The 27,182-nt window shown below is 41.7% G+C and overlaps 1 protein-coding gene across 1 annotated transcript in view; it reads right to left on the reverse strand.

Moving 5' to 3' along the window:
- The window catches only part of LOC108798516 (EH domain-binding protein 1-like), a 104,394-nt gene that overhangs the window by 18,330 nt on the left and 58,882 nt on the right, over positions 1 to 27,182 (reverse strand). The window contains exons 7-8 of the mRNA XM_018570278.1: positions 11,683 to 11,692; positions 4,446 to 4,591 (exon numbers count right to left, since the gene is read on the reverse strand). Coding sequence (XP_018425780.1) covers positions 4,446 to 4,591; positions 11,683 to 11,692 — 156 coding nt within the window. The remainder of the gene's footprint in view (positions 1 to 4,445; positions 4,592 to 11,682; positions 11,693 to 27,182) is intronic.

Below are 27,182 nucleotides of genomic sequence, written 5' to 3' on the forward strand. Positions count from 1 at the left end.
TATACCAAGGCTTAAAATTTCAAGTCTAGACCTACTAGCCAGGCAAAAACCTTACTCTCCACCAGTTGTCCCACCAAACCTTGCCCAGGTCCGCCTCCAACCCTACCCCAACTCCGCCCCAACCACGCCCCCTTAACGTTTATGAAATTACATTTTTCTTTAAAAGAGTCCAAAATATAAAAAACAGCAATTATAACATAGCTTTAGCTTTATATTATGTTAACAGGGTGCAGATAAGATACCACAGTCAAAACTGGGGGGGCACTGATACTTTTCACCACTACCATATGAGGATGTGTGTATGGGCAGGTGTATGCGCAGCGTGCGACCGCTTCTACTGTAAGGTCGTACGACTTTTGTCTTCCAAGCACGCTGGAAAACCTGCCGAAAATCGTACGATTTTTGGCGGGTAGGTGGCGTGGCTGGAAAACGAATGCCGCACGGACTGCTCACAACATTCTTTCCTTCGCCAGAGCTCAGAACTGTCAGAGCTCCGGCCGAAGGAAGCCGGAACAGGAGCTGCTCTGCTCTCAAATTTTCACTCGCCCTCACCTTATTTTTACTCGCAAAATGCGAGCAGGCGAGTGGAAATTTTAAGCCCTGATATATACCGTATTTTTACTTTTCTTACCCAAAATTCAGAAATCAATATATTAAATTATATAATGCATCACACTTACCTCTGAGTCAATCACTTTATGCTCCGACATTACCGCTCTGGGGACTGGCTATAAAACTTATCTTGTCTCTGCCATCCGAAGTTTCACTCGTGAGGCTAGTTTGCAGTGGTATCGGCACTTTCATCAGTTTCGCAACCGCGGTTCTCCTCTCGGCCCCTGTGTATAAGACGCCCCTCTATTTTTAGGTAAACATTTTTATGAAAAAGTAGCGTCTTATACACGGAAAAATACGGTATATACAGTATACTAGTTATTAGGAAGGTTCCTTGTTTTTGCCTAACAAGATTTTAGGGCTAAATTATATGTGTGAGATACCATTGTAGCATAAGTGAGAGATCAGAGGTCCAGAGGTCAGTCTTGCTGTTATCACAGCTTCACACTCAATTTGGCCCAGTTTGAACAGCATACAAGGAATACGTTTACGGTTTAAAAAGATAGTTCTTAATGTACTTACTGTCAGGAAGCCAAAGCCAGGATTCTTTCATCGCCGTTTGCGCATGGTGCAGCTAATAGAGTTGTGTCAGGTGCACCGTCTCTGCGTAAACGTGCGCGTCGTGAGCCGACGTGTTGTTTGAGTTTTTGGCACCCTCTGGGCTATATAAGGCTGTGACTAACAAACCTCCTTTGCTGTCAGATCGTCAGCTTCCCTGTGTTCCTATATCCTGCTCCTGAAGTGTTCCTGTTATCTTGACCCGGCTTGGCTTGACCTTTCTGCTTCTCTCCAGTGATTGACCCTCGGCTTGTTCCAGACCATCCTCCTGCCTCACCCTCTGTACCTCGCTGCCTGCACGTTGATGACTTCAGCCTGTTCGGATTACCCTGCTATTCTTGTCTGCTGCTCCTGCTCATCGTCTTCCGCTACTACTGGCACTCCTGCCCCTCCGTGCCCCGGTGCTCCTGTACCCATTCAGGAGCCCCAGGACCAGAGAAGCAAAAGAGGCCGCCCTCGACATCTCAGACTCCCCTAAGGTACGTGACACTTACACATAAATAAAACTAAATACAACATACAATTAAACATACAAACCCACCAAATATACAGTCAAACCCCACATACATTCTTCACACACACACAATTGTACATTACTTACACATACATTTAAAAAAACTAATACTTTATAAACAATCTACTTTATGTCGCACTACAAACAGTTGTGCAAATAAGATTCAGGCATTTATAAACGTAATAGCTTGTAAGCTAATGAGGTCCTACAATATTACAGCCTAACTAAAAAGCAAAAATGTTTAGGTGATTTTCAACAAAGAGTTAACTGGAAAAATGAGATTTTACAGCCAATATTGTAACATTTTCAAAAACAGCTCTGCAAAACTTGTTTCAGCAATCAACAAAACATCCCCTGCTGTAGCACAAAGTAGCAATTTCATCTTTAGGTAATCCTAAACATGTTACAGATTACACAATTTGTGTATTTTATCTCTAAGGTTTTCTTTTAAATGAAAACATCTCATAAAACAGGATTTTTGTATTTACTATAAAAATGTTTCTGGGAGTTCATTAGGGGCACATGAATCAGTATTGATAGACAATTGGGTTATACTGCCACATACAGGAGGAATTAAGACACTGGCAAGCAAAAAAGCCATTGGCAAGCCGGGTATTACCTCTCTCACTCCTATCATGCTTAATTTTTGGTGAAAAGCAGTATTAGAAGTAGATAGCAAACACAGAGGGAGAGGAACTGGTGTCCTTAATAAAATCCCCAAAAAACAACAGATTTTATGGCAAGTACAAAAATCCTGTTTTCTTTCTCATTTATTAAAGAACACAGAATTCAGTATTTCCTAGAGAATAAGAATATCCAAAAGCAGTCCAACTGAGGGCTGGGCAACAGTAACAAAACACTAACAGGCTCACAATACCAATAAACAATAGAACTGAAGGCAGCCTGCACATGGCAAAGAAAGTGTGAACCGATGGCCAGGTAGCAGCGGTCTTTTTGATGATATTGCAAGGTCTACAATTTGCCCCTTGATGGTACTCAAACCCAAATGCTGATCCAGACCTGACTGCAGAAAGGTTAGAATTCTTACCACAGAGAATTTCCCAAGGTAAAATGTATATCCTTGAACCACGTAAAGTGTGCGTATGCCCTGCCTGTAGGCATATTCACAAAGTGAGTCTTCAGAGGCTAGCGTATACCAGAGGCTATGCCATGGCTCTGGAACTGAGGAGTGCTCTGAGGCTAACTAACACAGTACACAAGGGTTTGGAAAGCACCACATGTAGAGCCCAGTGCCCGAAAGTCACATTCGAAGCAAGTCCCTTACTCTTCAATCCAGCAGAGCCCAGGTATGACCTCCAAAGCATAGCTGAGGAAACACCGATTTGGATAGCTGCTGATCACTGCAGCATGTAGATGAAGTCTTCATTTAACCACTTGCCGTCCGCCCGTAGTAAAAAAACGGACGGACGGCACTGCAGCATTGGCGGGTTGCCGTCTCCAGACGGCATTTTTTTTCTGCTTTAGCGGGCACGCACGGGCAGAAAAGACCCGACCATTGCACAAAAATTTTTTTTTAAAATTTCAGTAATTTTTCCTTAATATAGTAAAAAAATAAAAACCCCAGTGGTGAATAAATACCACCAAAAGAAAGCTCTATCTGTCCCCAAAAAAGGGTATAAAATTAATTTCAGTACAGCGCTGCATGACGGAATAAATGTCAGTCAAAGTACCGCAGCGCTGAATACTGAAAAATGGCCTGGATGGGAAGGGGGTTTAACATCGCGGATGTCAACTGGTTAAGAAAAAAAAAAAAATTAAAATGGTTTAACTTTTCTCACTAGAGAAAAGATATCCATCCTCCTAAAACAATAGAAGCTAAAACTGAAGTATGATGGGAGTAGGAGAGGTTATACCTGGCTGGCCATCAGCTTTTTTGTTTGCCAGTGTCCAATACCTTCTGTAGGCAGCAGTATAACCCAATTTTCTATGAATACGGAATTGTGTCTCTTAATAAAAGACAATTAAATACTTTTTTTTTAATTATATGCTTAGTACATTAGACAATGCACAGAAGAATCTAGAAAAAACAGAGGGCAAACACATTGTTGGTGTTTGTATAATCTTCTTAATTATATATGTGTCATTATTTTAAAGTGATATGAGGGACACTTTATTTTCAATCATATGCCCTTTCTATATTATCATATCCACTGTGTTAATTTTACTCTGGTTCCCTTGGATCTCTCAGGTTCTCCTGCTCATCCTTTTTTTACTACTGTTTTACATTCATATACTTTACTGCATGGTGACACCTGGTTTACTTGCTCAAGTATACAAATGCTGGTGATGACAGTGCTGTTGCCAACCACAAAAGCCTATTAGTATCTTCCCTAAAACTCTGCTGTTTCTCTTATTTTTGTCTCTAAAAAATGCATATATTAGTTATCATAATGTAGTTAGAGAAACAATGGTAATGCTATTTAAAAAGACAGCCCATCCAAAGTTACTTTTCTTATATCTCTTAGAGCAGTGCTCCCCAACCTTTTTATCGCCGTGGACCGGTCAACGTTTGATAATTTTACCGTGGCCCATTACAACCCACCTGTTGCATTCCCCATAATGTAAAATAATTATAAAAGGTCAGTGAGAGTAGAGACCTCTCATAATGGCTGCTGCAGGTGTGCAGACCTGAGACACCAAGCAAATAATTATCTAGTTTCTGGTTATTCATAAGAAATGGTCAGAAGATTTAACACTGTACATAAAAGGTCTACCAAAAACTGAATGAAGTATCCCTTACATGCTTTCAGGGTGGAAGTGGTGAAGGATGGCACAAAAACCCAGCCCATTTCTCCATGATGTGGTGAAATTGTTGACTCGCACTCCACGATACCCAGCCGTCACTTCTTGACACCAGCGGAGCAGGGAGTCAGTACTTAGAGCTTCCTATAAAGATAAAACTGGACACATGAGTATAGTAATTTCTTTTAAATGTTGGTAAAAAGTGTGTCATTAAAAAGCAAAAACACACCCATAATTATTAGTACATAATACTAATAACAAAGCAAGCCATTTTATAATACGAACAATGGCCAAATGCAAATCCCGCAGTTTAGTATTTGCCAAAGCCGTCACAATTTGCCCCGTGCTACATGCAGGTTGTAAGTTAAGGTAGTAGGTTTATTCTGCAGGACTGTAGCACAAGAAAGATGCTTTTTATGTTTCTATCAGGCAGGGAGAATATTGTACAGCTCTAGACTGGGAGTAAGAGGAGGAGCAACATGTACACATTGATGAGGAGGAAACTACACTGGGGACCTAAGCAAATCAAGAAAGAGAAAGTGCTGATATGCAAATCTTGAACAGGAAACAGAAAAAGGGGCTTCTAGCACAATGTAGAACAAGAAACAGGTTTACCACAAAAACAGACTAATGCAAGATATTAATTTATGTGGATATTTTATGTTGCTATTGCATGGCTTTAAAATGTTTTTGAAAAATAATAGAACAAATAATGATTAACAGAAAGCATGAAATGGCAGGAAGCAGGTCAATGCCACTGCCTGGCTACCCTACTTTCTCTCCTCAGAAATACCTACTATTGGTGACTTTAACATTGTTAATAACATTAACACCCTGGCTTCCACTCAATTTCTTAACCTAACCTCTTCTTTTGATCTAACACAATGGACACACACTCCTACTCACTCTGATGGTAACATACTAGATCTTGTTTTCTCTCACCTATGCACTCCTTGCAACCTCTCCAACACCCCTTTTCCCCTCTCAGACCACAACCATGTCAGTGTCACACTCACCCTGTCCCCAAACCTAAATCCCCCTACATGTTACCCGGAGAAACCTTCACCACCTCAACCCTGCTCTTCTCTACTCTGCTACTGACTACTTCTATCTCGTGTTCACTATTGTAACTCCCTCCTCATTGGCCTACTTCTACACAGGCTATCCCCCCTTCAGTCTATCATGAATGCAGCTGTTAGACTCATCCACCTAACCAACCGCTCAGTGTCTGCAACCCCCCTCCTGCTTTCCAGCTCCCACATTAACTCCTACCATGCTCACCTCCAGGACTTCTCTAATCTCTCCCATCCCCTGGAACTCTTTAACCCAACCTGTCCGATTATCTCCCACTCTGACTGCCTTTAGGACTCATCTCTTCAGGGAAGCCTATCCCACCTCAAACTAACCACTCAACCATCATGTTCTCAAACGACTCATCCCCACACAGCTATCTCCTCATGTAATCACTTGCCACTGCCTTTTAGATTGTGGGCCATCCTAACCATCTTGTCTTGAATTGTATTGTGATTGTAATGTCTTCCTTATATTGTAAAGTGCTGCACAAACTGTTGGCGCCATATCAATCCTGTATAATACTAATAATAATAATTGCGATCAGTAAACCCTAGGCCTTTAATGTTAGTACTGCATCTGACTAGAGAAAGAAAAAAGGAATTTTGCTACACATAGGCAACAAAGTAAAAGCTAGGATAATATGTCCAACTAAGGTCTGGAAGAAAAGGATTACCAGATATACTTGCACTCTTGCTCCGTTAAGTAAATCGGACTAATAAGACTTAGTGTAAAGCAGAAATGAAGATCAATTTATAATAATGGATGGTAAACTGCAAAAATTGCTACCATCAACATTGTTTTTTATCGCACAAAAAAATAGAAGGCAAGAATATTTAAATTGTGAAGCAAGGAACAGCAGCAGAGGAAAGACCATCTACAAAGCAGACACAGTACCAAAGGTTTCTCTGCATGGCTGAAGTATGCAATGTTCCTAAATGGAGAATAGTAAAGTCTTTTGAGTAAAAGGATTAATACTCTGTAGTTGTAGAAGGGGAGTGACTGGTTTAAGGCTTGTATAACAAATTTTACTTCAGCTACTAAAATATATGTTAAACCGTGCTACTAAGCACAAATAACTATTAATACAGAAAAGACTAGACATTACATAAACACAGTAATATTTACAACTGAATTTCATACATATATGGGCTGCATTCTATTTCTGCATGATACTGGATAAGCTAAATACTGTAATTTGTACAGGGGCCAACAGAATGTAAAGCATAAAATCCAGCCACTCTATAAAAGCCCATCTTTAACCTTTTATGGACTGTCATGCTACTTCAAGGTTATCCTTTACTGTCACATATTCTGTATTTATGACTGCAATCATGGTTGTCTAAGCTCATGGCCCATATAATTAGTTTAAAGGTCCCAAACATAGGGTATTTATGAAATTACTTGGGTTTTTTTGCATTAAGTATACTACATATCTAAAGATGTGGTAGCTGCATTCGTTTTTTTTTTCAAGTTAAGAATATTTTCAGCAAGTGCAGAAAATACCTGTTGATCTTGCCAGAAATGTATTGTCCTTGACACTTCCAGTAAGCTGACCTGGAAATGTGAAACAATGTTATTTTATTTGTGTACACTACTAATGCCATCACCCCTATATATTGGAGATAAACAAAGGCATATTTGAAGTCCAGCCTGGGTAACAACTATGGCTACCTCCATAGAAACAGTGGAGGAGTGAGGTACAGGAGGTGTGTTATTCTTAGAATTACCAGGTAAAAAAAAAATAAGAGAAAAAAGCCCAAAAAGAAAATGAAGTAGCATCTAAGGCTGGTAAGCAGCAATAAATAAAAACATTGTTTTTGGGTTTAGAAGCACTTTAAATTGTGTAACGGCCTGGAGAAATTAAGTGGACAGCAGTAAATCATGTTAATGTACCTGCATGTACAGTATATCTATATATTTTAATACAAATAATACTGCTGTTTAACGTGCATTTTGAACATTCCTGCTTTATTAACTTTTTTATTCTTTGCTTACTAAGATTTTTTTTTTACTGCATCCAACTGCAGAGTATCATCCCAGTATATATCTCTTGTACTATGATACAAAATGTATCTGCAGCCATGCAGAATTCCTTTGTGTGCTCCCCTTGCAGGGTATTACTACATTGACCACATCCCATGCAGAGTGTCTCTTCCTCATCTATGTCATAGACTGTCACATACCTCCCCCACATGCCCTGAGTACTCGGTCAGTCTCTTCTTTTCTGTGCTTCTCTGTTGTCCAGGGATTGGTGTAGGGTAAATTGAAAATTTGCACTCTGACAACATATCGGTCGTGGGTTCCTCACCTTCAGATGTTATGTTACTTATAGAATTTGTGAGAAATGTCTCAGCAACCGGACAGACAGTAGGTTCAGTGACCTGTATTGTTCCTTCTTTGCCACCTGAGAAAAGTAATGTCTCTGGCTCTGACACTATCTCTAACGCCTTGTTATTTTGATCTACGTGCTCTGCCTGTTGCATTGCTGTATTCCATAAACATGTCTTCTGTTGTTCTATACTTTTTACTGGTGTCCATTGTGGCTCATTCTCTTGCAAATTATACTCAGACACAGACAGCATATCTGGGTCTCCTTTTTCTGTTACATCTGTGTTCCCCTCTTGCATACTCTCCCCTACATCTTGCTCTTCAGTTTTTGACAGTGCCTTCTCTTTCTCTTCTACCCTATGGTCATCTTTCCTAATATTTTCTTTTGTTTCAGCTTGACCAAGTGATACTTCCTTGTTAAAAACATCACAATTTACTGTATTATCTGTTTGTAATATATTTTCAATCTTGTCATGCATTCTAATCTGTAGAGTAGTTTGTTGGCGGTTAATTTTATCTTTTACTAGTAGTGATTTTGGTGTTTCATCAGCTTGCTCTCTGTTTTCTCCAATGGGCATATTTTCTTGCTGTTCTGCCTTTATTGCTATAGTAGATACTCCTACTCTCTCTTTTTTCAGAGTTTTTATTACTTCTGCATTTACTTCATCCTGTGTTTTCACTTCCTTTTTACTTGATGTGTCTTGGACATCTTCTTTGAGAAATGTATTATCTTTGACTGAATCTTTAATATTTGTTTTAATTTGTAATATAGAATATGTCTCTTTCGGATTTGTCTGTTCTTTGTCCACTAATGCCGCTTTCTCTTCAATCACTACTGATGAATCAACTTTTCCCTGTGTTGCTTTAAGGTCCTTATATTTCTCATAATCTTCTATTTTTTTATCTACTTTCTCCAATATAGCATCTTCCTCAGATGTGCCTTCATTCACTGCTCCTTCAAAATTATCTGTTTTTACTAGGCTTCTCTTATTTATCAAATTTGCATTTTCTTTATGTGTATCACTTATATCTACAGCAGGACTAGCTTCAGCTGTTTTTTCAACCAAACACATCTCTGCCAAAGCATTTACTTGATTTGGTTCATCTACCGTTTTAGATGCTTGCTCATCCCATCTTTTATCTGTCCAAATAATGTTTTTTTTCATCCTATTTTCATTGAAAGACTGTTCATCATTAGCTGTTTCTTCAAGCCATTGCACATTTATCAAAATACTTTTTTCTTCTAGTCTGTGCTCTAGATTGTGTATCTTTTCCATTCTTGTTTCTTCTTGAAGCAATCTATCTTCTTCACAAAGACTTATATTTTCTTGTTCTTCTGCTTTTGCACTTGCAGCTACTTCTCCACCCACTCGCTCATTGCTCCAGAGAGAATTCACCTTATCTTGATCCTCTAGTTCTTCAGGCCTAACAGGCTGTTTAAAAGATTTCTGTTTGGTATGAAGGAATGCTTCTTTTTTTTCACCCGTCTGACCTGAACTTTCACTACTTTTACATGGTTTTTCATCATGTCTCTGAAAAGAATGGAAATGTGACTCTCTTACCACATCTTGTTCTATTACATCTTCAACCTTTGCATGTTCTTTTTGTGGCATTCCATTTTTCCAAAAAAAAAATTCTGCTAACGTGTGGTCCTTTCTATCGCATGTGTTTATGGTAACTAACTTTCCACTGGGTGATATAAATGTACCTTTTGCACTATACTGATTTATAGTTTTTCCACATTCATTAGTTTCATCTTGGTTTGTCCCGTTTCTCAGAATATTATATTCTGTTAATAAATGTTCTGTTAAATTATGTGTTGGCTCCACCTTTCTAAATACTCCATCTCCTTCCCTCCCCAGTTCACTAAATTTCTCTTTTTGCTCATTGGCTACTTCAGTTAATTCTTTTTGCCCCTGCTCCTCATCCATAACTAATATACCTTTCTCTGTAACATCTTTCATGTCTGGTTTGTCATTTGCTTTACTTCCTAGCTTTACGAACCCATGCTTTCCATTTTCTGTTACAGCTATGGAGTATATCTCTTTTGTGTTGTTTATAAATCCTTGTATAACTTCAGTCTCAAGGCTACTCTTTTCATCAGCTTTAATTAATTCTGTCTGTGTTTTATTAACCCCTTCCTGAATGCCTCCCTCTAATCCTCCATGTACAGTTTCTAACATATAAATAGCATCACTGTCTCTGTCATGTACTCTTTTATCTGTGGACAGTGATGAGCCTTGCAAACTTTTATTCACAACTGCAACATTATACAAACTTTCATGTACTGATGTTGTAATCTCTTCTGTATTTTCACGTTCACTCACACTATTTTCAGTTATTTGTGTACGCTGATGGATGTTTCTTTCTCTTTGTATAGCATCTCCACCCTTGATTCTTAAAGCTTTGGCTTTCCCGATAGTCATTTCATGGGTTTCTGTGGGTATTTCCACTGAAAATTCTTCAGCTCTGTTCCTTTGTATGGTCATTGCATGATGCTCTCTCTTTTCTTTCGTTTCCTTGATTTGAGCCTCTTTTGTGCCATCTGTTTTTGTAATTTTCTTATGCTCAGCCCAGTCTTCTCCAATCTCTCCTTTATCTCTTCTATACTGGTATTGTCTGTATTGTCTATCTATATTGACTGTTCCTTCTGGTGCATATTCTATTTGATTATGTTTAGTATCAGTGCCCACTTCTTCCTCTATTTTAAGTGTTGTGTTTTTTAGACTGCCATTTGTAATAAGCAGCGTGTGTTGCAGTGTTATTTGTTTAGCACTACCTAAATTTAGATTACTCTCTTCATTCCAGACTGATTTTTCTTTTACCACTACTGGTTTACTCTCACTGGTATGATTTTTGTGGGCAGGTCCCTGTGTTTCCTGTTCCCGTTCTGTAGTCTCTCCCACTGAACATTTGTTTTGTCTCCCCTGTAGTATGTTTTCTGGTGTGGAAATAACCCCACTATCTCTCACTACTGTTTCTTCAACAATATGTTTTACTTCAGATGCCCTGGTTTCCATACTGTCTGTTTTTGCTAAACTTTGTTCTGCATTTAGTATAGGCTTTTGTAGGTTTTCTGGCTCAAACAGTGATGTTACTATGATTCCATGTGGCTGAACATCTACTTTGTTACCAGCCTGTTCTGTTTCTGTATGGGGTTTTCCGTCTAGATTTTCTGACTGTGGCACTGCAGCTTCCTGTACTCTTTTTTTTGTAATGTGATATATTCCATGGATTCTCTTTGTATCCTCATAGCTGCTTGCCTTGGGTGAATTTTGTGTGTCCCTTGACATTTTAAAACTATCAGCTGAATTGCATTCTGTCTGTTCCATATTTTTAGAGTATAGTTCTTTTTGTACTGACTTGAAAGTAATCTCAGGCATTTCTGCTAAGTTCTCATTAGCCTCAGGTGATGCCTCTTGAACTTGATTTGTATCATGATATGTTATATGTCTACTGAAAGATCCCTCACTTTCCAGCACATCCTCACGGACTGCATCCATCACTTTTGCATTTGTTTGATGTGTGTTCTCGGTTACCTGTCCTGGCCTAACTCTACTTGGAATAACTGGTGATTGAGTTACCTTGAGGAATGTTTCATCTCTTGCTGATATATTATTCTGTACTATACTAATTTCAATACCATTGTTTGTTCTTATTGCAATCTCAGGAATATTCACTTTTTCTGGCTTTATATCTTGTAGGCATCCTACTTTCTGCAAATCCTCCATGTTCTCCCTATACCTATCCCTGGAGTCTGACTCAAGTTGTTTTGTGGCCCTCTCATTGACTACTTTCGTATGCTCAGGGCTGAACTCCCGGGTCTTCCATACCTCGTTATACCTAAGAAGACAGATAAAAAAAAGAAAAAGAGGGTCATTTACAATACTAGGTAACTCTGTAATACAAATAAACCTCATGTACAAAAGGTGCCTGAAGAAAAATTGTTAATTGTCCACAGCACTTATCCAAATATATGAAAATTTCTGAGTTCTGGTTTTGTTCAGCACAGACAGTTCATGTTTTATTAATGTTCATACATAAAGCCCATTGTCTTTGTGCATGTTTTTAAGACTTTTTCTACAATTATTGTGGAGCTATAGTAATACTACTAAGATTTTGTTTATATTTTTGTATGATCTGCATAAAGCATATTTAAGATTCAGTGTTTCCTCCATGTAGAGTGTGCCTAAGCATGGATTTTTACTTATTCTTCCAGGGGCTGTTGTGCATGCTCCAGAAGGCTGTGATTGAAAAGTTAAACTGTGTCTAGTGAACCCTTTACAGAGCAGCATATAGTAATACAACAATGGGTCTCCCTGTGTTTCCCCTGTGATAAACCCCATTAATAAATACACAGCACACCCTGAGTTTGCTCGAATACCTCAATCCTAGGGTCGGGTGCTATGGATTACTGCAATTTAGCAATCTTCTTGTCTAGAGATATTTTCATTCACTTTGCCCATTAGCACTTACCGCCCTCTATGGTGATCGATTAAAGCGATGTCCAGACCATAGATAAGGTGCTGAAAACTTTTATTGATCAACTTCAGGGAGAGAGGTTAAGGGTTAGGATCATCCAGGCAGATGTAGACTCCTTTAAGTGACAGGGTGTAATAGCTGTCTCCATTCACAGCATGGAGAACACCTGTCACAGCAGCACTTGAGGTAGAAGTCACCAGTCATATTCATTCTTGTCATCAGTAGAAGCCACTGAGTCTCCAGACTCAGACCTCAGTGTAAGCACATGGCTAGTCCCCAGGCTTCAGATCTAGCCCTCTCAGACAGTCCATAGCAGCCTCCCCACAGGAGGAAGCGAGAGCTCACATGATCCACCCCAAGTATTTATCTCCTCCCCCAGCATGCACCACTGGCCATTAACCTCACAGTGATTGGTTGGAGGGGGATACCTACTCATAGCAATCCCTCATTGGTTGTTCTGATCTATGGCCAAGGTACATCCAGCAGCGGACAGATACAAAGGATGACTGATTGATTAGGGGGGAAACCAAATGAACATTGACTACAAATCACCATCAGACTGCTTACAATCTGACAAAAACTAAATTTAATAGCACCCCTGCCTACAGGGTGCTACATGTGTAATGAATGTTTAGCAACTCAGCCACTCTTGAGGAATGAGTAGTGAAGAGCTGGTGATGTGAGTTGAAGATATTTAAAAATATCCTATAATAGGATTTTCATTGTTTTACGTCCATTGAGGGACACATGAATTTAGCAGTTCTTGGCCATTCTGATTATACTGCTGCCTTCAGGAGCTTGAACCACTGGCATGTTAAACCAGCCCCTGTATAACCTCACTTCCAAATGTCACAATAACAGAGAGGGAAACGACCTGTATCCTAGAAAGGACTTCAAGAAAATTATTTTACAAGAAGTACAAAATTCTATGTTGAACTGTCCATAGAGGGATACAGGAAATCAGTGATTCTTGATTTGGAATGTTAAAAAGCAGTCAACCTGGAGGGTGAGCAACAGCCACTGAGAGATCATTACAAGAACATCTGAAAGGATCAATATTTGTGTGACTCGATGAAGCTGGATCAAGCAAATATGGAAATTTTCACCACCCATGGGAGGAGTACCTAGAATCAACCTAGTTCTTCAGGCCAGGACAGCTAATCACCAGTAAGGAAAAACTGCTACCTGAAGAATGATGAGCCTCAATTAGCAATGTAAAGGATAACCACTCACCATAATGAAAACATATGGAATAACAAACTTCCTGAGCAGGATATACAAACTTGGACAGCTTAGGTGGTCTGCAAGAAGGAACATTTACTAGATTTTACTAGAGTAAGAGCCTAATCATAGATTACATATCCCTTGATTTAAGGCAAGGAACCTAGGATGGACAAGGTATTTCTTGAAAAAAGTCCAACCAGACTACAGTCGGAGGTTTGAATTAAACCCTTCACTTGAGCGAGAGGGAGGTTCATAAAATGTAGGATGTTACCTGACGGACAAGTAATTTCTGAAGGAGACATACATGAAAGTGAGAGCCCTCTCAGCAGTTAATCCAAAAAGAGGGAGACAAAAAGTCTTAAAAGAGAACTATGGGGTAAGTGTTTGCCCCCATAATTCTCTTTAGGGTCGCGGGAGGATATATACTAATCCCCATCCCGTGACCCGAAGCTCAGTATAACGCGGGCTTCCACCCAGCTGCATGAGTGACAACTGGCAGAGCCAGCTGTGCCCGTCCCCTCCCCGTTTGTTCCTCCACCCATCGCTGGAGGATCGGAGAGGGGAGGGGGGAATCCCTGTGAGGAGCGGTGACTAACAGTCACTGCAGGGAGACGATCGGTGCATGTTTCTACTCACCTCCTGATCAGTAGAGCCGACCTGTAACAGCTTCTTTGTCAGAGGTCAGTTCTGACTATGAGGATGAGTGGAAATCACTCACCACATAGCTCTCCTTTAAGCTAGGGACAAAAGACGTGTAGTAACCCTGAAACCTTGGAAATGAGAAAGTAGGGTGAACAACCACACCTGTAGAAATACAGTGGGTAGGCAGGGGTGAACATATAATGTAATGCAACTGGGGAACAAGGGTATCAGGACTAGAGGTATTAGAAAGAGTCCTTCTGGAAAAAAAACTATAGGTGTTTCGGGGTGTGATATCTGTAAAGTAAACCTGCCTAACCAATTATAATAAAACTTAGCGCTACAAAAGGCAGGATCTTCTGAAGAAGAACCAGGAGTAGAAATCCTAGTACAAACTCTAGCAATATTCGATTGATAGAAATAGGAAGAGGAAGGAATGTATGCACACTTTACTCAGAAAACTGCAGTTTAGATACAGAAAAGGACCTATCTTACAATAACCTGGTCCCACAAAGACCTCTGGACTTGCACTATCCAACTTATGAGAATTCAGGGTAGTGGAGTGTCCTTGCTGCTGACCGTGCAGGGAAATGCATGGCTTATTAGGAATGGACACTTCCTTGGAAGGAAGAAAGGAGACACACTAATGTAGCTACCTACCCTTAAAGGGCAAGCAAATCAAACGCTCCTTAAGTGTGTCAGGCACAAAGCTTAACCTCCTGCCGTCCGCCCATTGAGAAAAAACGGACGGACGGCAGACTCGCATTTGCAGGTTGTCGTCTCCAGGCGCATTTTTTTCCTGCTCGCGGGCACCACCTAGCGCGCGCGCACGGGCAGGAAAAACCCGTCCGTTCTGCACAGCCGTTGCCGGCTGTTTCCCATACAACCGATCAGCGGCTCTATAGCCGTTGATCGGTTGTATGGTGTGATTTGGTCACCCGCCCCCCTCCTGACCCCTCACCTTCAATCCCGGGATCCGCTAGCCCATCTGCGGCCCGGGACCGGCTCGGGAGGGTGTCAGGAGGTAAGATGGGAGAGAGTCAGCATCTTCCTCCTTTCTGACCTCCCTCCGTACTGTGAATGCAGAAGTGGGGTGTATTACATCACTTCCGCATTCACCTGTCAGTCATCTGGCTGCTATAGCCAGAGAAAAGAAGCTGATGAAGCAGAGATCTCTGCTTCATCAGCTTCTTTTGGGGTCCCCAGGTGACATTAGGGGTCCTAGAGACTGCTAATGTCTTCATAAAGAGGACGTCAGTGTGCCTTTGCTATTATATAGGGGGATTGTATCCCCCTATGTAATAGCAATAACAATAACTGTAATTTTTCCTTAATATAGTAAAACATAAAACCCCCAGTGGTGATTAAATACCACCAAAAGAAAGCTCTATCTGTCCCCAAAAAAGGGTACAAAATTCATTTCAGTACATCGTTGCATGAAATAAATGTCAAAGTACCGCAGCGCTGAATACTGAAAAATGGCCTGGTTGGGAAGGGGGTTTAACACAGCGGACTTCAAGTGGTAACAGGGAGAGGGGGAGAGCGGTGACATGTGACGGGGAGACAAGTCAGAGATTTCCTGTACAGTGTGGGGGGGCTGAACGATCAGAGCACATAATGTGAGAGACATTCGTCTCTTTCTCATAGAACACCGGAGCTTGCAGAGAGGGGGCGGGGATATGTAAATACTAAGCAGCTGTAAGGAAGGGCGGGGTTATGGTAATAGCTGAACAGTAGGGGGAACTAAGATTTAAGGGGAACAGGTTTCCATACAACTGCTGCACATTTTCAAGATGAAGAGAGACGAAGGGGCGGCGGAGGCACTGAGGAGAAACAGCCTTCCATGTACGTGCTGTCATTTGCTGGCACAGACGACGGGGACATGGAGGTTTAGATTGTAAGCCCTCACGGGCAGGGCCCTCCTTACCATCTTGTCTTAAATTGTATTGTGACTGTAATGTCTTCCTTATATTGTAAAGCGCTGTGCAAACTATTGGCGCTATATAAATCCTGTATAATAATAATAATAATAATAGGAAGAGAGCTGCTGCGCATGCACATGTATTCGTGGATGCGCAGCAGTTCTTAAGGAACGCCGTCAGTCACAGTGAGAATGATCAGTTGGGAGGATCCCGACAATATTGTCGGGATCTCTCCCCACTGCGGCGCTTGGATTATAGTAGTAAATTGCAAAATGTACTCCTATAGCCCATGGAATCCAAAAGTAAAGAAAAGCTTGGACCCCCATAGTTCTCCTTTAAGTAATTTTTAGGCCTAAAATGTGGACTATAACATGTAAACAAAAAATGAAAAAAAAGGCCTCGGTCATGAAGGGGTTAAGCAATGCGGCCTACAAAAAAATTGTAGAAACACTAGGTATAGTGTGTGTAGCATATTAATTCTACTGAAAAATATTAACTTTACTTTGTTTTTTGACTTCCAAAGCTTAATGGGGGATGTGGTTTAGGCAATGCCAATATGCACAATATTCCTTTATTTTATAGTGTAAAAAATACACTACCTTGTATATATTTGGCCTGAATAACTGCATATGTTGTGTCAATCGTAAAATATAGTCTGTTTAAATGTATCTGAAATAATGCTTGATTTCTTGATAAAAACTCCTTTCTCCCTCTGACACTGCTTCCCAGCCACTGTGCTATATGTCCGACTATTGTCTCTAAAAAATGACACTGTCATTTTTTTATTTTAGCATAACAACCTCATTTTTTAGTGTTTTTGTGCACTCTTTGTTGGTATTGTAATAAACTTTGTAGACAATATAGTGTGGTGCTGCACAAAAACTAGATCACAAGTTATGCTATGAAATGGTTTCCCACGGTTTGACAACCGGAACAAAGTTGGGGGCATTTTTTTTTCTAAGTGTAAAACTTCACATAACTTTTGGATCTCTTGTTTGTTATTTCCTCTGTTCATTTCTGGCCCTTTTACTACTAAAAATTAGGTGTTGCAGCAAAAACTACTTAAGAAAATGCTTTTTTCAAGTTATAATCGAGGGAATTGATCAAAATTAGAGCAGACAAAATCTGGAGCAGCAGTGCAGGGCAACCAATCAGCTTTTCTCCTCAGTTTGTTCAGTTAAGATTTGAAAATGAGAGAGAGGCGCTGATTGGTTACCATGCACAGCTGCTCCAGATTTTGTCTGATCCAGTTTTGATAAATTCCCTTCAATGAATCAGATTGATGAATTATTGAACATGCATTAGACATGCAAATTATGTGATGTCAGAATACGGTGTTGTTAATGCTGTCAGTGAAAATTGTATAGTTCTATTACACTGCACACAGCATCTCCCAAGCATGTCATTTGTAGGTATTGGTGTTTTTTGCATATTGCCCTCAATGTAGCATAAAACAGAGGGCCCTTTCCCCCACTGAACGGTATTTCTTAAAATAGTTTTTTGCACTGGTACATGTCCCTCATGGAAGTGCCCTGCTTCCCATGTCCTTTGTTTGACAATCCCTTGCCTCTTAACTTAAAAAATGGCAGAATTGAATTTTGCACCCTATTTACGGTTTAAGTTTCTAATTTCCAGACTTTACGAGGTGGTCAATGAATGGCCTCTGAATCAAACCCAAGCACATACGCTCATCCCTAGTACAGACATACCTCTCCTGAGAGAATCTGTTTGCCAGTTCTCCACGCTGGTAATGTGCACCAGGTAGATTGCTGGAACGTGAAAGGATAGGACACAATAGACTCTACTCTGTTGACGCTGCAACACTCCTGATGCCCCTATGATGATTGATGTCGAGAATTTAACCAAATTGCCTTGTCCAGAGACAGACTGGATTTGGCCCACACTGTGTCCCATTGCAAGGCCCATGAGTAAAATTAGGCATATAGAACTATCCCAGAACTTGCATGCAGATCCACAGGGAGGTGTGATGCTGGGGTTGAAGATGACTCAGCAGTTTTATAAGCTTCTATTAGGGAGGGAATTCCATGGCTTGAAGGGTATCCAGCAGAAAGCTCAAGTAATTGGGATACCCCTGAGGCAGAGAAGGCCCAGGACTGGAGCGGGAACTTTTGTAAAGAGAAAGTGATTATTGCCCACTGTGATATGAAGGTATAACTTATGGCCTGGAAAGCTATGAATGTGTAAAGATGCACCCTTTAGGTCGATGGATGCTAAGCAGTATCTGTAATGAAGAGAGGCAATAACTGATCAAATAGATTTCTGAGGATGTACAAAAGCGTTAAGAACCTTTAAGTCCAAGATAGTTTGAATACCTTTGTTGGGTTTTGGGACTGTCCACAGGCTTAAGAATCTTGAAACCTTTCAGCTGGGAAAACTGAAATGATAACTCTGTGGGACTACAATCCCTGAACGGCTGGAAGGAGATCAGTCTGATGATGCTGAGACATGGAAAGACATGAAGTGGAGAATTCAGGTGGAGGATGGAGGTAAATCTCTAGTTTGTAACCTTTTGATAATACCTCCTGCACCTATGCATCTGCGTGTGAGCTTCCCAAATCTCCACAAAATCCGATGTCCCTCCAGCTCTGATGGAACTGGTGGGGGTAGACATTCATGCAGTGGAAGATTTATTTGCAGACTTGAATCCCTTGGTTTGCCCTGGACATTTAGAACAACCTAAGCCTAGAAGGTGGAAGAAATCTTCTGGGTTCAGAAAACTGAAACCTGATTTGGAGGAACATAAGGAATATTTAGATGCAGGATAGGAAGGTGCAGCCTGCATCTCTAAACCTTACCATTTTATTGCTAGGGTAAGTGAGTAGTCCTATTTTATGATTTTGTCAAGCCAAGGCCTAAAAAGACAGTCTACCATAAAAAGGAAGGTTGCACAGAAAATTTAGTGCTACAATCATCTGGTGAGCACAATCAATGAGTTCAGTGTCAACATCAGCAGCTGACAGATCCCTGCTTTGGGTCAGTCAAAGTTTGGGGAATGAGTGTGGAGTCAAGCCTGAGAGTCCAACAAGGAGAAGATGCATCAATAAATTGCTTCCAATTTCTCTTCAGCAGTGTCCTTAAAGGACGGATCATTTTCTATGGGGATGGTAAAAACTTTTTTTAGGCAGGGCAGAGGTGGGTTGACTACAAAAGGAGAGGACCATTTCTTAACAAAATCATCTGCAAAGGAATAAAATGCCTCAAAGCACTTACTGGCAAGGATTATTTTTGTCCATGTGTTTCCAATCCTCTGTCCTGAGACAGGAATATAAATGAGCACTCAGTGCCAAATGCGGGGATTGAGAAGTGGCTGCCAACATAGGCAGATTCAACTGGGGTCTGTGGGGGGCAAAGAAAGCACAATAGCTTCCTGTGCCTAGTTCAGCCTTGTATGGAATGCAAATTAGGTCCTGGTTAGCTGGCTCGCCCCCATAGCCACAGGGTAGCCACCCCTACATTCAGCGCCGGACATGATAAAATAACAGTGGTGGCTGTACCAGAAGCAAGAGAGACTTCAAGTCCCCTAGAATACTCACTGACCAACTAAGCAAGACTTAGAAATAAGGTACACAGATGTATGGCTGTGATCCAGTGGCATAACCAGGAGTTGCGGGCACCCAGGGAAGAACAAACTTTTGCGCCCCCCCCCACACACACACCCATTATATCACCACCTCTGATAGATGAGTGTTTGTAAATAACTGAGGACATAGTATGCTTACTGTGTCCCTAATTATGAATAAATAGCAAGTGCTCTACATCACTTCCTGTTCATTCATGATTGTAGACATAGTAACTCATACTATATCCACAGTTTACGAATGGACAGGAGCACTCTGTATAGAGACTTCTTGTTCACTCATAACAGGGGCTGCAGAAAAAGAGATTGAGGTCTCTGTTCTATTTCAAAAGGGTAATATCAGTGGTCAGTTTAGACCCCTGATATTTCTCCAAAGCCCCCAATAGTAAAGAAAAAATAAATAAATACGTTTAAATAAAAATAAAATATGAAAAAAATAACTTTAAAAAAAGGTTAGAGATTTCTATTTTCGGTTTCGTTCTACAATTTCTATTTTGGTGCACCTCTTACATATATATGTATATATATCAATGGAATAATACAATAGACCCAGGGCTCTGTAATGTATAGGACTCAGGACTCTGCAACGCAGTGGATTCAGCACCTGAAGGAAACCCATGCAAGCACAGGGAGAACATGCAGATAGTGTTCTGGTCAGGTATTGAACCAAGGACTATTATGTCACCGTGCTGCCCACTAAACTAAGTGTACGACCACTGTAATACTACTGAAAAAAAACTAGGTAATTTAACCTTATTCATGTCTACTCTATAGGACACACACGATGAACACCAGTGCATCTAGGAAAAGACTACCACCATAATCACTGCTATACTCACAATGACCACTACAAAATTAGTGACAAAGCTAGGGAGCAGGTGTCATACATACAGTATATCCACTTCTTAGGCCAAATTCTACTAGGCAATGTATCTTGCTTTTAACTTTGGGGTTGGCCCCTTAGTTTAAGAAAAACCTTTTTTGGGTCTTCTATTATCATTATCTAAAGAGTCTTGCTATTGAGGAGCTATTGTTAGCCCTACCACCTTACCTCTTTTGAAGAGACTTTCCCTTCCCTGCAGGCTGCAGTTCCAGCGTTCTCTGTTCAGCTGGAATTGGTACTCCACAATGCCCAGACGTACATCTTCATTTAGTGCCTCTGCCAGACTGGGCTCCTTCCTGCTGGTGGGCTTGCACTACAAAAAGCGGGAGGGCAGAGCAGGGCAGCTGCTCTGAGGGGAGTGCACTGCTGTCAAAATGCGGGACACAACCCCCTGGCCCAGACCACACAGGGCCAGTGCAAGGGTTTTTGCCTACACAGGAGAAGGGACATTTTTCTGTCCCCTCCTCCCTCCTCTCTGCATTCATCTACAATAATGATCCTCACCTACCACACACGCCTGCTGGTAAAACAGCCCCAACCCCTGACAACTTTACTATACTAGGAGGCTGCATAGCAAACATAATGGTTGCAATGGGGAATGGTGATTGGTCAGTGTGGACATGTGAACACTTTAACCAATGAAAATTTCTTCTGAAATGCCATCCCAGAAGATAGAAGTCTCAGGAGAGAGCCTTATTGATCAGTGCAGTCACGTGTCCACACTGACCAATCACTACTCCCCATTTCAAGCACTATTTTGCCATACAACTTCTAGGGTTGTGTAGCAAAGTCTTGAAGTGTCGAGACCATTTACCGGCTGGTGTGAGCGGTGGGCGATGGAAATCCTTGGAGCAAAGTTCATCATGGACCGGGGGCTGAGGAGGGTGTGGGTTAGTTCACATTTTCATTTTTTGTAAAGGTGAACTAATAATTTAAACCTCCATGCTGCTGATCTCCTGCAGCCTTTTTGCAGCCACGTCTTGTCTATGCACATTCCAGCAATGGCTGCATGACATTCCTTTGAACAGGCTTCATAATGTGTGTTGAAACGGTTATTTGTAATCTCCATCAGAAGCCAGTGTGACAATGCAGAAGCACAGTTGGAAGACAGTGAAAGAGCGTTGTCACCCAACAGGAAGTGCCTGAACAAGGACCTCCATGGCAGGATCACTTATTATAGTATTATTACTATAATGAAAGCTGCAAATTTAAAAATATTGAAAATGACTTATGAAATTACATGAACATGTTAAAGCTTTAATTATTATTTAGATCTTAGTGATTGGGTTTAGGCTACTGTAGCGAAAGGAACAGGGCAGAAACCCATAGCAACCAACAACTTTTTAATTCTGATGCTCCTCAACTACAAAAGCAAAGTTCTGATTGGACGCTATGAGTTACAACAATTGTAAAAGGTTCACTGGAACAAAATGCTGCAGTTTTCTGATATGAGCTGCTGTAAACCACTTCTTCATTATGACTTTTGAATTGATTTTCCATATACAATAATACATCGATGTAGATATTACAGCATACAGTGCTTTATACTACAGTGACAAGACAAATACACTAAGGGGGGACTCTGCTGGTCCAGAAGCAATCAAACATGAAGAACACTTCAATTTATCCTGCAGTTTTCAGCGCTGTCATAGAATAGGAAAATCATACAACGCACACAATCAATATCTATATAGAGCTTGGAGAATTGACTTGTAGTGACACGGCACCATCAGAGATGAGAGCGAGAATGTAAAATGGAAACATTGAGGATAAAAGAGCAGCAATGCTGGGGGGCTCTTCAAAGCAGCAGAGCAAGATGGCCGCGGTTTGAGCGGGCTCTGCAGAACGGGACACCTGTGAGCGTCCATAAGCAACCATTCGCCTCCTTTCCTCTCTACCCACCCTGCCTTTCACCCCCTCTACCCATGCTCTGCACCCCTGGGAGCCATGCCTTCTTCTAAAAGCCGAGAAAGGTCCGAGAAGACTCTCTCTGCAAAAACCAGTGACTTCAATATGGCGCGGCCACCATGTGCAGCCTCTGGTCCTCTGTCTCTCCCACGATTTCCTGAAGCTCAGGACTCTTCATCTTTGGACAGCATGCCCTCCTCGCCCGCACATGGGGAAGCTGAACCCAGAGACAACGCTCTGCTGGAAAATGTCATTCTATGCTGCAAAAAGAGCTGACAGATGCCACTGACCGTCTGACTTCCCATCTCACAAGTGAAATCAGAGAGATCGGCTCCCGCACGGATCTGCTTGAACACAAAATGGATGATGTGGTCACGCTTTTGGACTCTCAGGAAAAGGAGCTTAAGGGGGTGACTGCTGACACTTGCCGGGAACTGTACTGTCCCTTGTGATCTTATACTGGACAGGAAGATCAGGGAAGCCATAATGAGAAAGTTGGAACCAGCTGTTTGGAAACATGATGACTGTACGTGTTAGGACAAAAAGTTTAAGAAATAATTGCTGGGCAATGTATATTTGTTTGATCTAGATTTATTATTGAAAAAAGTTTGAGAGTTTAATACTAGTTTAATGCAAAACTGAGATAGAAACGCCAAATTCAAGGCCTGTGGAGGAGGAGGGGAGAGTCTATATGCGTAAGGTGTAGAAGCCATGTCAGCCATGTACCTTGGAAATTACCCTCTCTAATCCCTACTAAGGCTCCATTCACACAGGAGCGGTTGTCCGGTATTCGGCCATACTAAACATAAAAAACAATGCACTTTAATGGGCATTGTTCAGACTTTTGCGGCGGCTGCGCAGTATGAAACCGCGTGGCCCGCAAAATAGTCCAAGCACAATTTTTTTACGGATTCCGCACGTTTGCTCTGCACGGTGAGCGGACGCATCTAGCTAGGGCTCCGTCTACCACCCTAAGCTATCTTGCTTTTAACCACTTTATTGACAATATCTTCGCTGGCTACTATGTCTTCTAATCATGGGGTCTACCACCCTAAGCAATCTTGCTTTTAACCACTTTATTGACCATATCTTCGCTGGCTACTACCTCTTCTACTCATGGGGATGAAACCAAAATCTCAGGACTCGACTAAAACCCCCGGCGCCTCTGTATGTTTGATGCTTCCTCCCCGGACAACGCGGCCGGGAACCACTCGGGAGGCCTGGAATCTACTACGGCCTTACCGCCCTCAGGTACAATCCCCTCTGATCTCTCCCTTGCCTTTTCAATGGCTTCCCTGGACTCAGACCGGGGATCTGAGATATCGCTTGCTACTTTGGCCAAAACCCTGCCCAACAAGTCGGACTTTGCAGAAATGTTTTCCCGCCTGGAACAATCTTTGAAGTCAGAAATCTCCCCCATAAAGGCCGAGATGTTGCATGCTCTGCAGCGGGTGGAAGAGGTAGAAAACCGTTTGGACACCCATGCTTTGGCCATCAAAGAATTGCAAACGCACAGTAAGAATGCTGAACATGCCATGCGCTCTGCCCTATACAAGATTGAGGATGAAGAAAACAGGAACTGCCAAACAATCTGCGGATCCAAGGCCTGCCTGAAGCCATCCTTGATGTTGACCTCGCGTATACAATGCGTGGGATCTTTAATGGCCTTTTGGGACGGCCCCCTACATCGGCCCCGCTCTTTAAACACGCCCACCATGCTCTGCATCCCCGCTCTGGCCCGGAGAGTCACCCAGAGATGTAATTGTGCATATTCACTATTACTCTGATAAGGCCTTAATTATGGATCGCATTAAGGGCACCGCTGAAGTGGACTTTGATGGGGCCAAACTGTGCATCTTCCCAGATTTAGCATTCAAGACTTTGTTCAGAAGATGTGCCCTGAAACCACTTCTACAGCTGCTGCGAGACAATGACATCCCCTACTGCTGGGGATTTCCTGCTTGTCTGATTGGCTCTCGTAATGGCCGTTCAGCAGTTCTTCGTTTCCCGGAAGACTTACTGAGATTCTGTGAAAAGCTGTAAATAACACCTCCCGATTTACCTGGATGGTCAGATTCGGCCCCAAGCTGGGTCCATTTACTTTCCTCTCAGTAGCAACCTTCCTCTTCTTCTCGCTCCATGATCCTATGGATGAAGACCTGTGCTGATTTTAGTTCCCTTTCAGTTTTCTTGGTTTTTCTTTTTTTTCCTTCCTTTCAGATCCATTTTTTTATGAAGCCTACAGCCCCTTCTTCCCTTGCCGAGGGTATTCCCTATTCTAAGTCTTGCCGGCACTGCTCTGAATATTTCAATCTCCCATCCCTCTGTGCAACTGAACATGAGCTGCAACTATATACCCTCTATGCTTCTTTTTATTGAGTATACCAGTGTAGCTCAATTCTGATGGTTAACTGTTTGGGTTCTACATTACTTCCTTGTTCTGTTGCTATATAAAGTGGTACTTTCTCTTGTATGTTCATATGATTGCTCAGGGGTTCAGGATAGACTGCCCTTTCATTGTTGGTGTGGCTGTTACAGTCTCATTGCTTGGGCCCTGCCCTGTACCCCCCACTAGGCGGCCTCCCCCATGGTTCATGCTGGACCATGGTACATGGCCTCTGTGCTGTATTTGGCACACAATTTACTGATTTGTTATATTATGTTTTTTGAATGTATGTCGTCTCTCCCTTTGATTACCTATCTATATTTACGATGGCATCCCTTCGTTTAGTGACGAATATTGTTAGGGGCCTAAATGCTGATGCTAAGCGACACCAAATATTAACCAAATTATTCCAAATGAACGCTGAACTGGTCTTCTTGCAAGAAACATAAAAAAGCATAATTCTCATGAATCTAAAGTGCAACTGAATTCTAAACATCTCCCACACTGGTAATATTGCTCTTCACCCACGAAATGGGGGAGAGGAGTCACAATTGGATTCGGGAGAGATGACTCTTTTTCAGTTACTGATTCTCTGGCGGATCCAGATGGTAGATTTTTGTTCTTGCGCATTGTGTTGTATGGGGTTACCCTATACTCTGGCTAATGTCTACTGTCCGAATTCCTCTCCAGCTCCTTACTTTAGGAAAATATTGGGTAAGCTACGGGATTTTCGTTCTGGCCATTTAATTGTATCTGGGGACTTTAATTTTAGCCTAGACCCACAGCTAAACACGCCCACTGGACAGGCTCGTAGCCCCGAGTCTCACTTGAACACTTTACGTAGAACGCTCCATAAACTCCAGTTGGTAGATGTGTGGTGGGTGTTTCACCCGAAGGAACGCAATTATTCCCATTACTCCTCAGTCCATGGTTCCTACTCTAGGTTGGACTTGTTCTTTCTGGATCATTTCCTCCTAGAAGCAGTAAAATCAACTGATATTCTCCCTATGACCATCTCGGATCATGCACCAGTCTCCCTGATACTTACCATTCCCAATGCCCCTTCTCGTCAATATAATTGTAGATTGAATGAGTCGTTGCTTCATGACCCCAGCATTGTGAGTGATTTAACATCACGCATCCACACGTACTTTTAGGACAATGATGTAGGCTCTGTTTCATCAGCTACCCTTTGGGAAGCTCATAAGTCCGTTATGAGGGTTGTCTTAGTTGCTATAGGCTCTAAATGTACAAAAAAACGCTATCACAAGTTCACTCGTTTCTGACTGAGATACATTCTCTGGAATTGTCTCACAAATCTACACTTGACAAGATTGTGCATCAGACACTTCTGCTTAGAAGAGAAGAGGACAACTTAGGGAGCTGTTGGAATCGGACACTAGACGTGCCTTTGCAATGATTGATAAAAAATGTTTACAAACTGGGTAATAAGCCAAACTCTTAGCGAGAGCATTATGGTCCAAACGTCCGGCCACATATGTCTCTACAATTAACAATAAGCTGGATTCCATGGTTAACCTCACCAACGACATAGCCAAGGTGTTTTAGGAATATTATCAGGATCTATACAAGGTTCGTCCCTCCCCTTCCTACACACCACCATCAGATCTAACAGATAGAATAAATTCTTATCTACACAAAGCGGGTATGCCCTTCTTGTAAGAAGATTTGTTGCAGTCCTTAGAATCTCCCATTACAGCGGAAGAATTTAGGCTAGCTGTTAAATCAACTCCCCTAGGCAAAAGCCCTGGGCCTAATGGCTTCCAGCTTCTGTACTTTAAACGTTTTGAAGACATCTTAGCCCCCTTTTTCTGCCGCTATATTAATTCAATCAGAGTTGACTCGCCCATGCCCCCCAGAATCATTGTAAGCCCATATCACGATTCTTGCAAAACCTGGCAAAGATCCATCTAGCTGTTCTAGTTACCAACCTATCTCATAGCTAAACGTAGATACTAAACTCTATGCTATAATCCTGGCCTCTAGACTTAGCCCGCTCTTGCCACACCGGATACATCCAGATCAAGTCGGATTTGTCCCAGGGAGAGAGGCAAGAGAATGCCCTCAAGTCTGTTTCCTTGATCCATCTGGTTCGTACTCAGAAATCCCCAGTTCTGCTTTTGTCTAGGGATGCCGAAAAGGCGTTTGATAGGGTAGACTGGGGATTCATGTTCTCTACAATGCAAGCCTTAGGGATTGGTCCTCGATTGCTAGCATGGATCTCGGCCTTGTATACCTTCCAGACAGCTAGAATTAGGGTGAATGGTACT

The sequence above is a fragment of the Nanorana parkeri genome, unplaced genomic scaffold (assembly GCF_000935625.1).
Source record: "Nanorana parkeri isolate BGI_ZX_2015 unplaced genomic scaffold, ASM93562v1 scaffold1494, whole genome shotgun sequence".
Lineage (NCBI taxonomy): Eukaryota > Metazoa > Chordata > Amphibia > Anura > Dicroglossidae > Nanorana > Nanorana parkeri.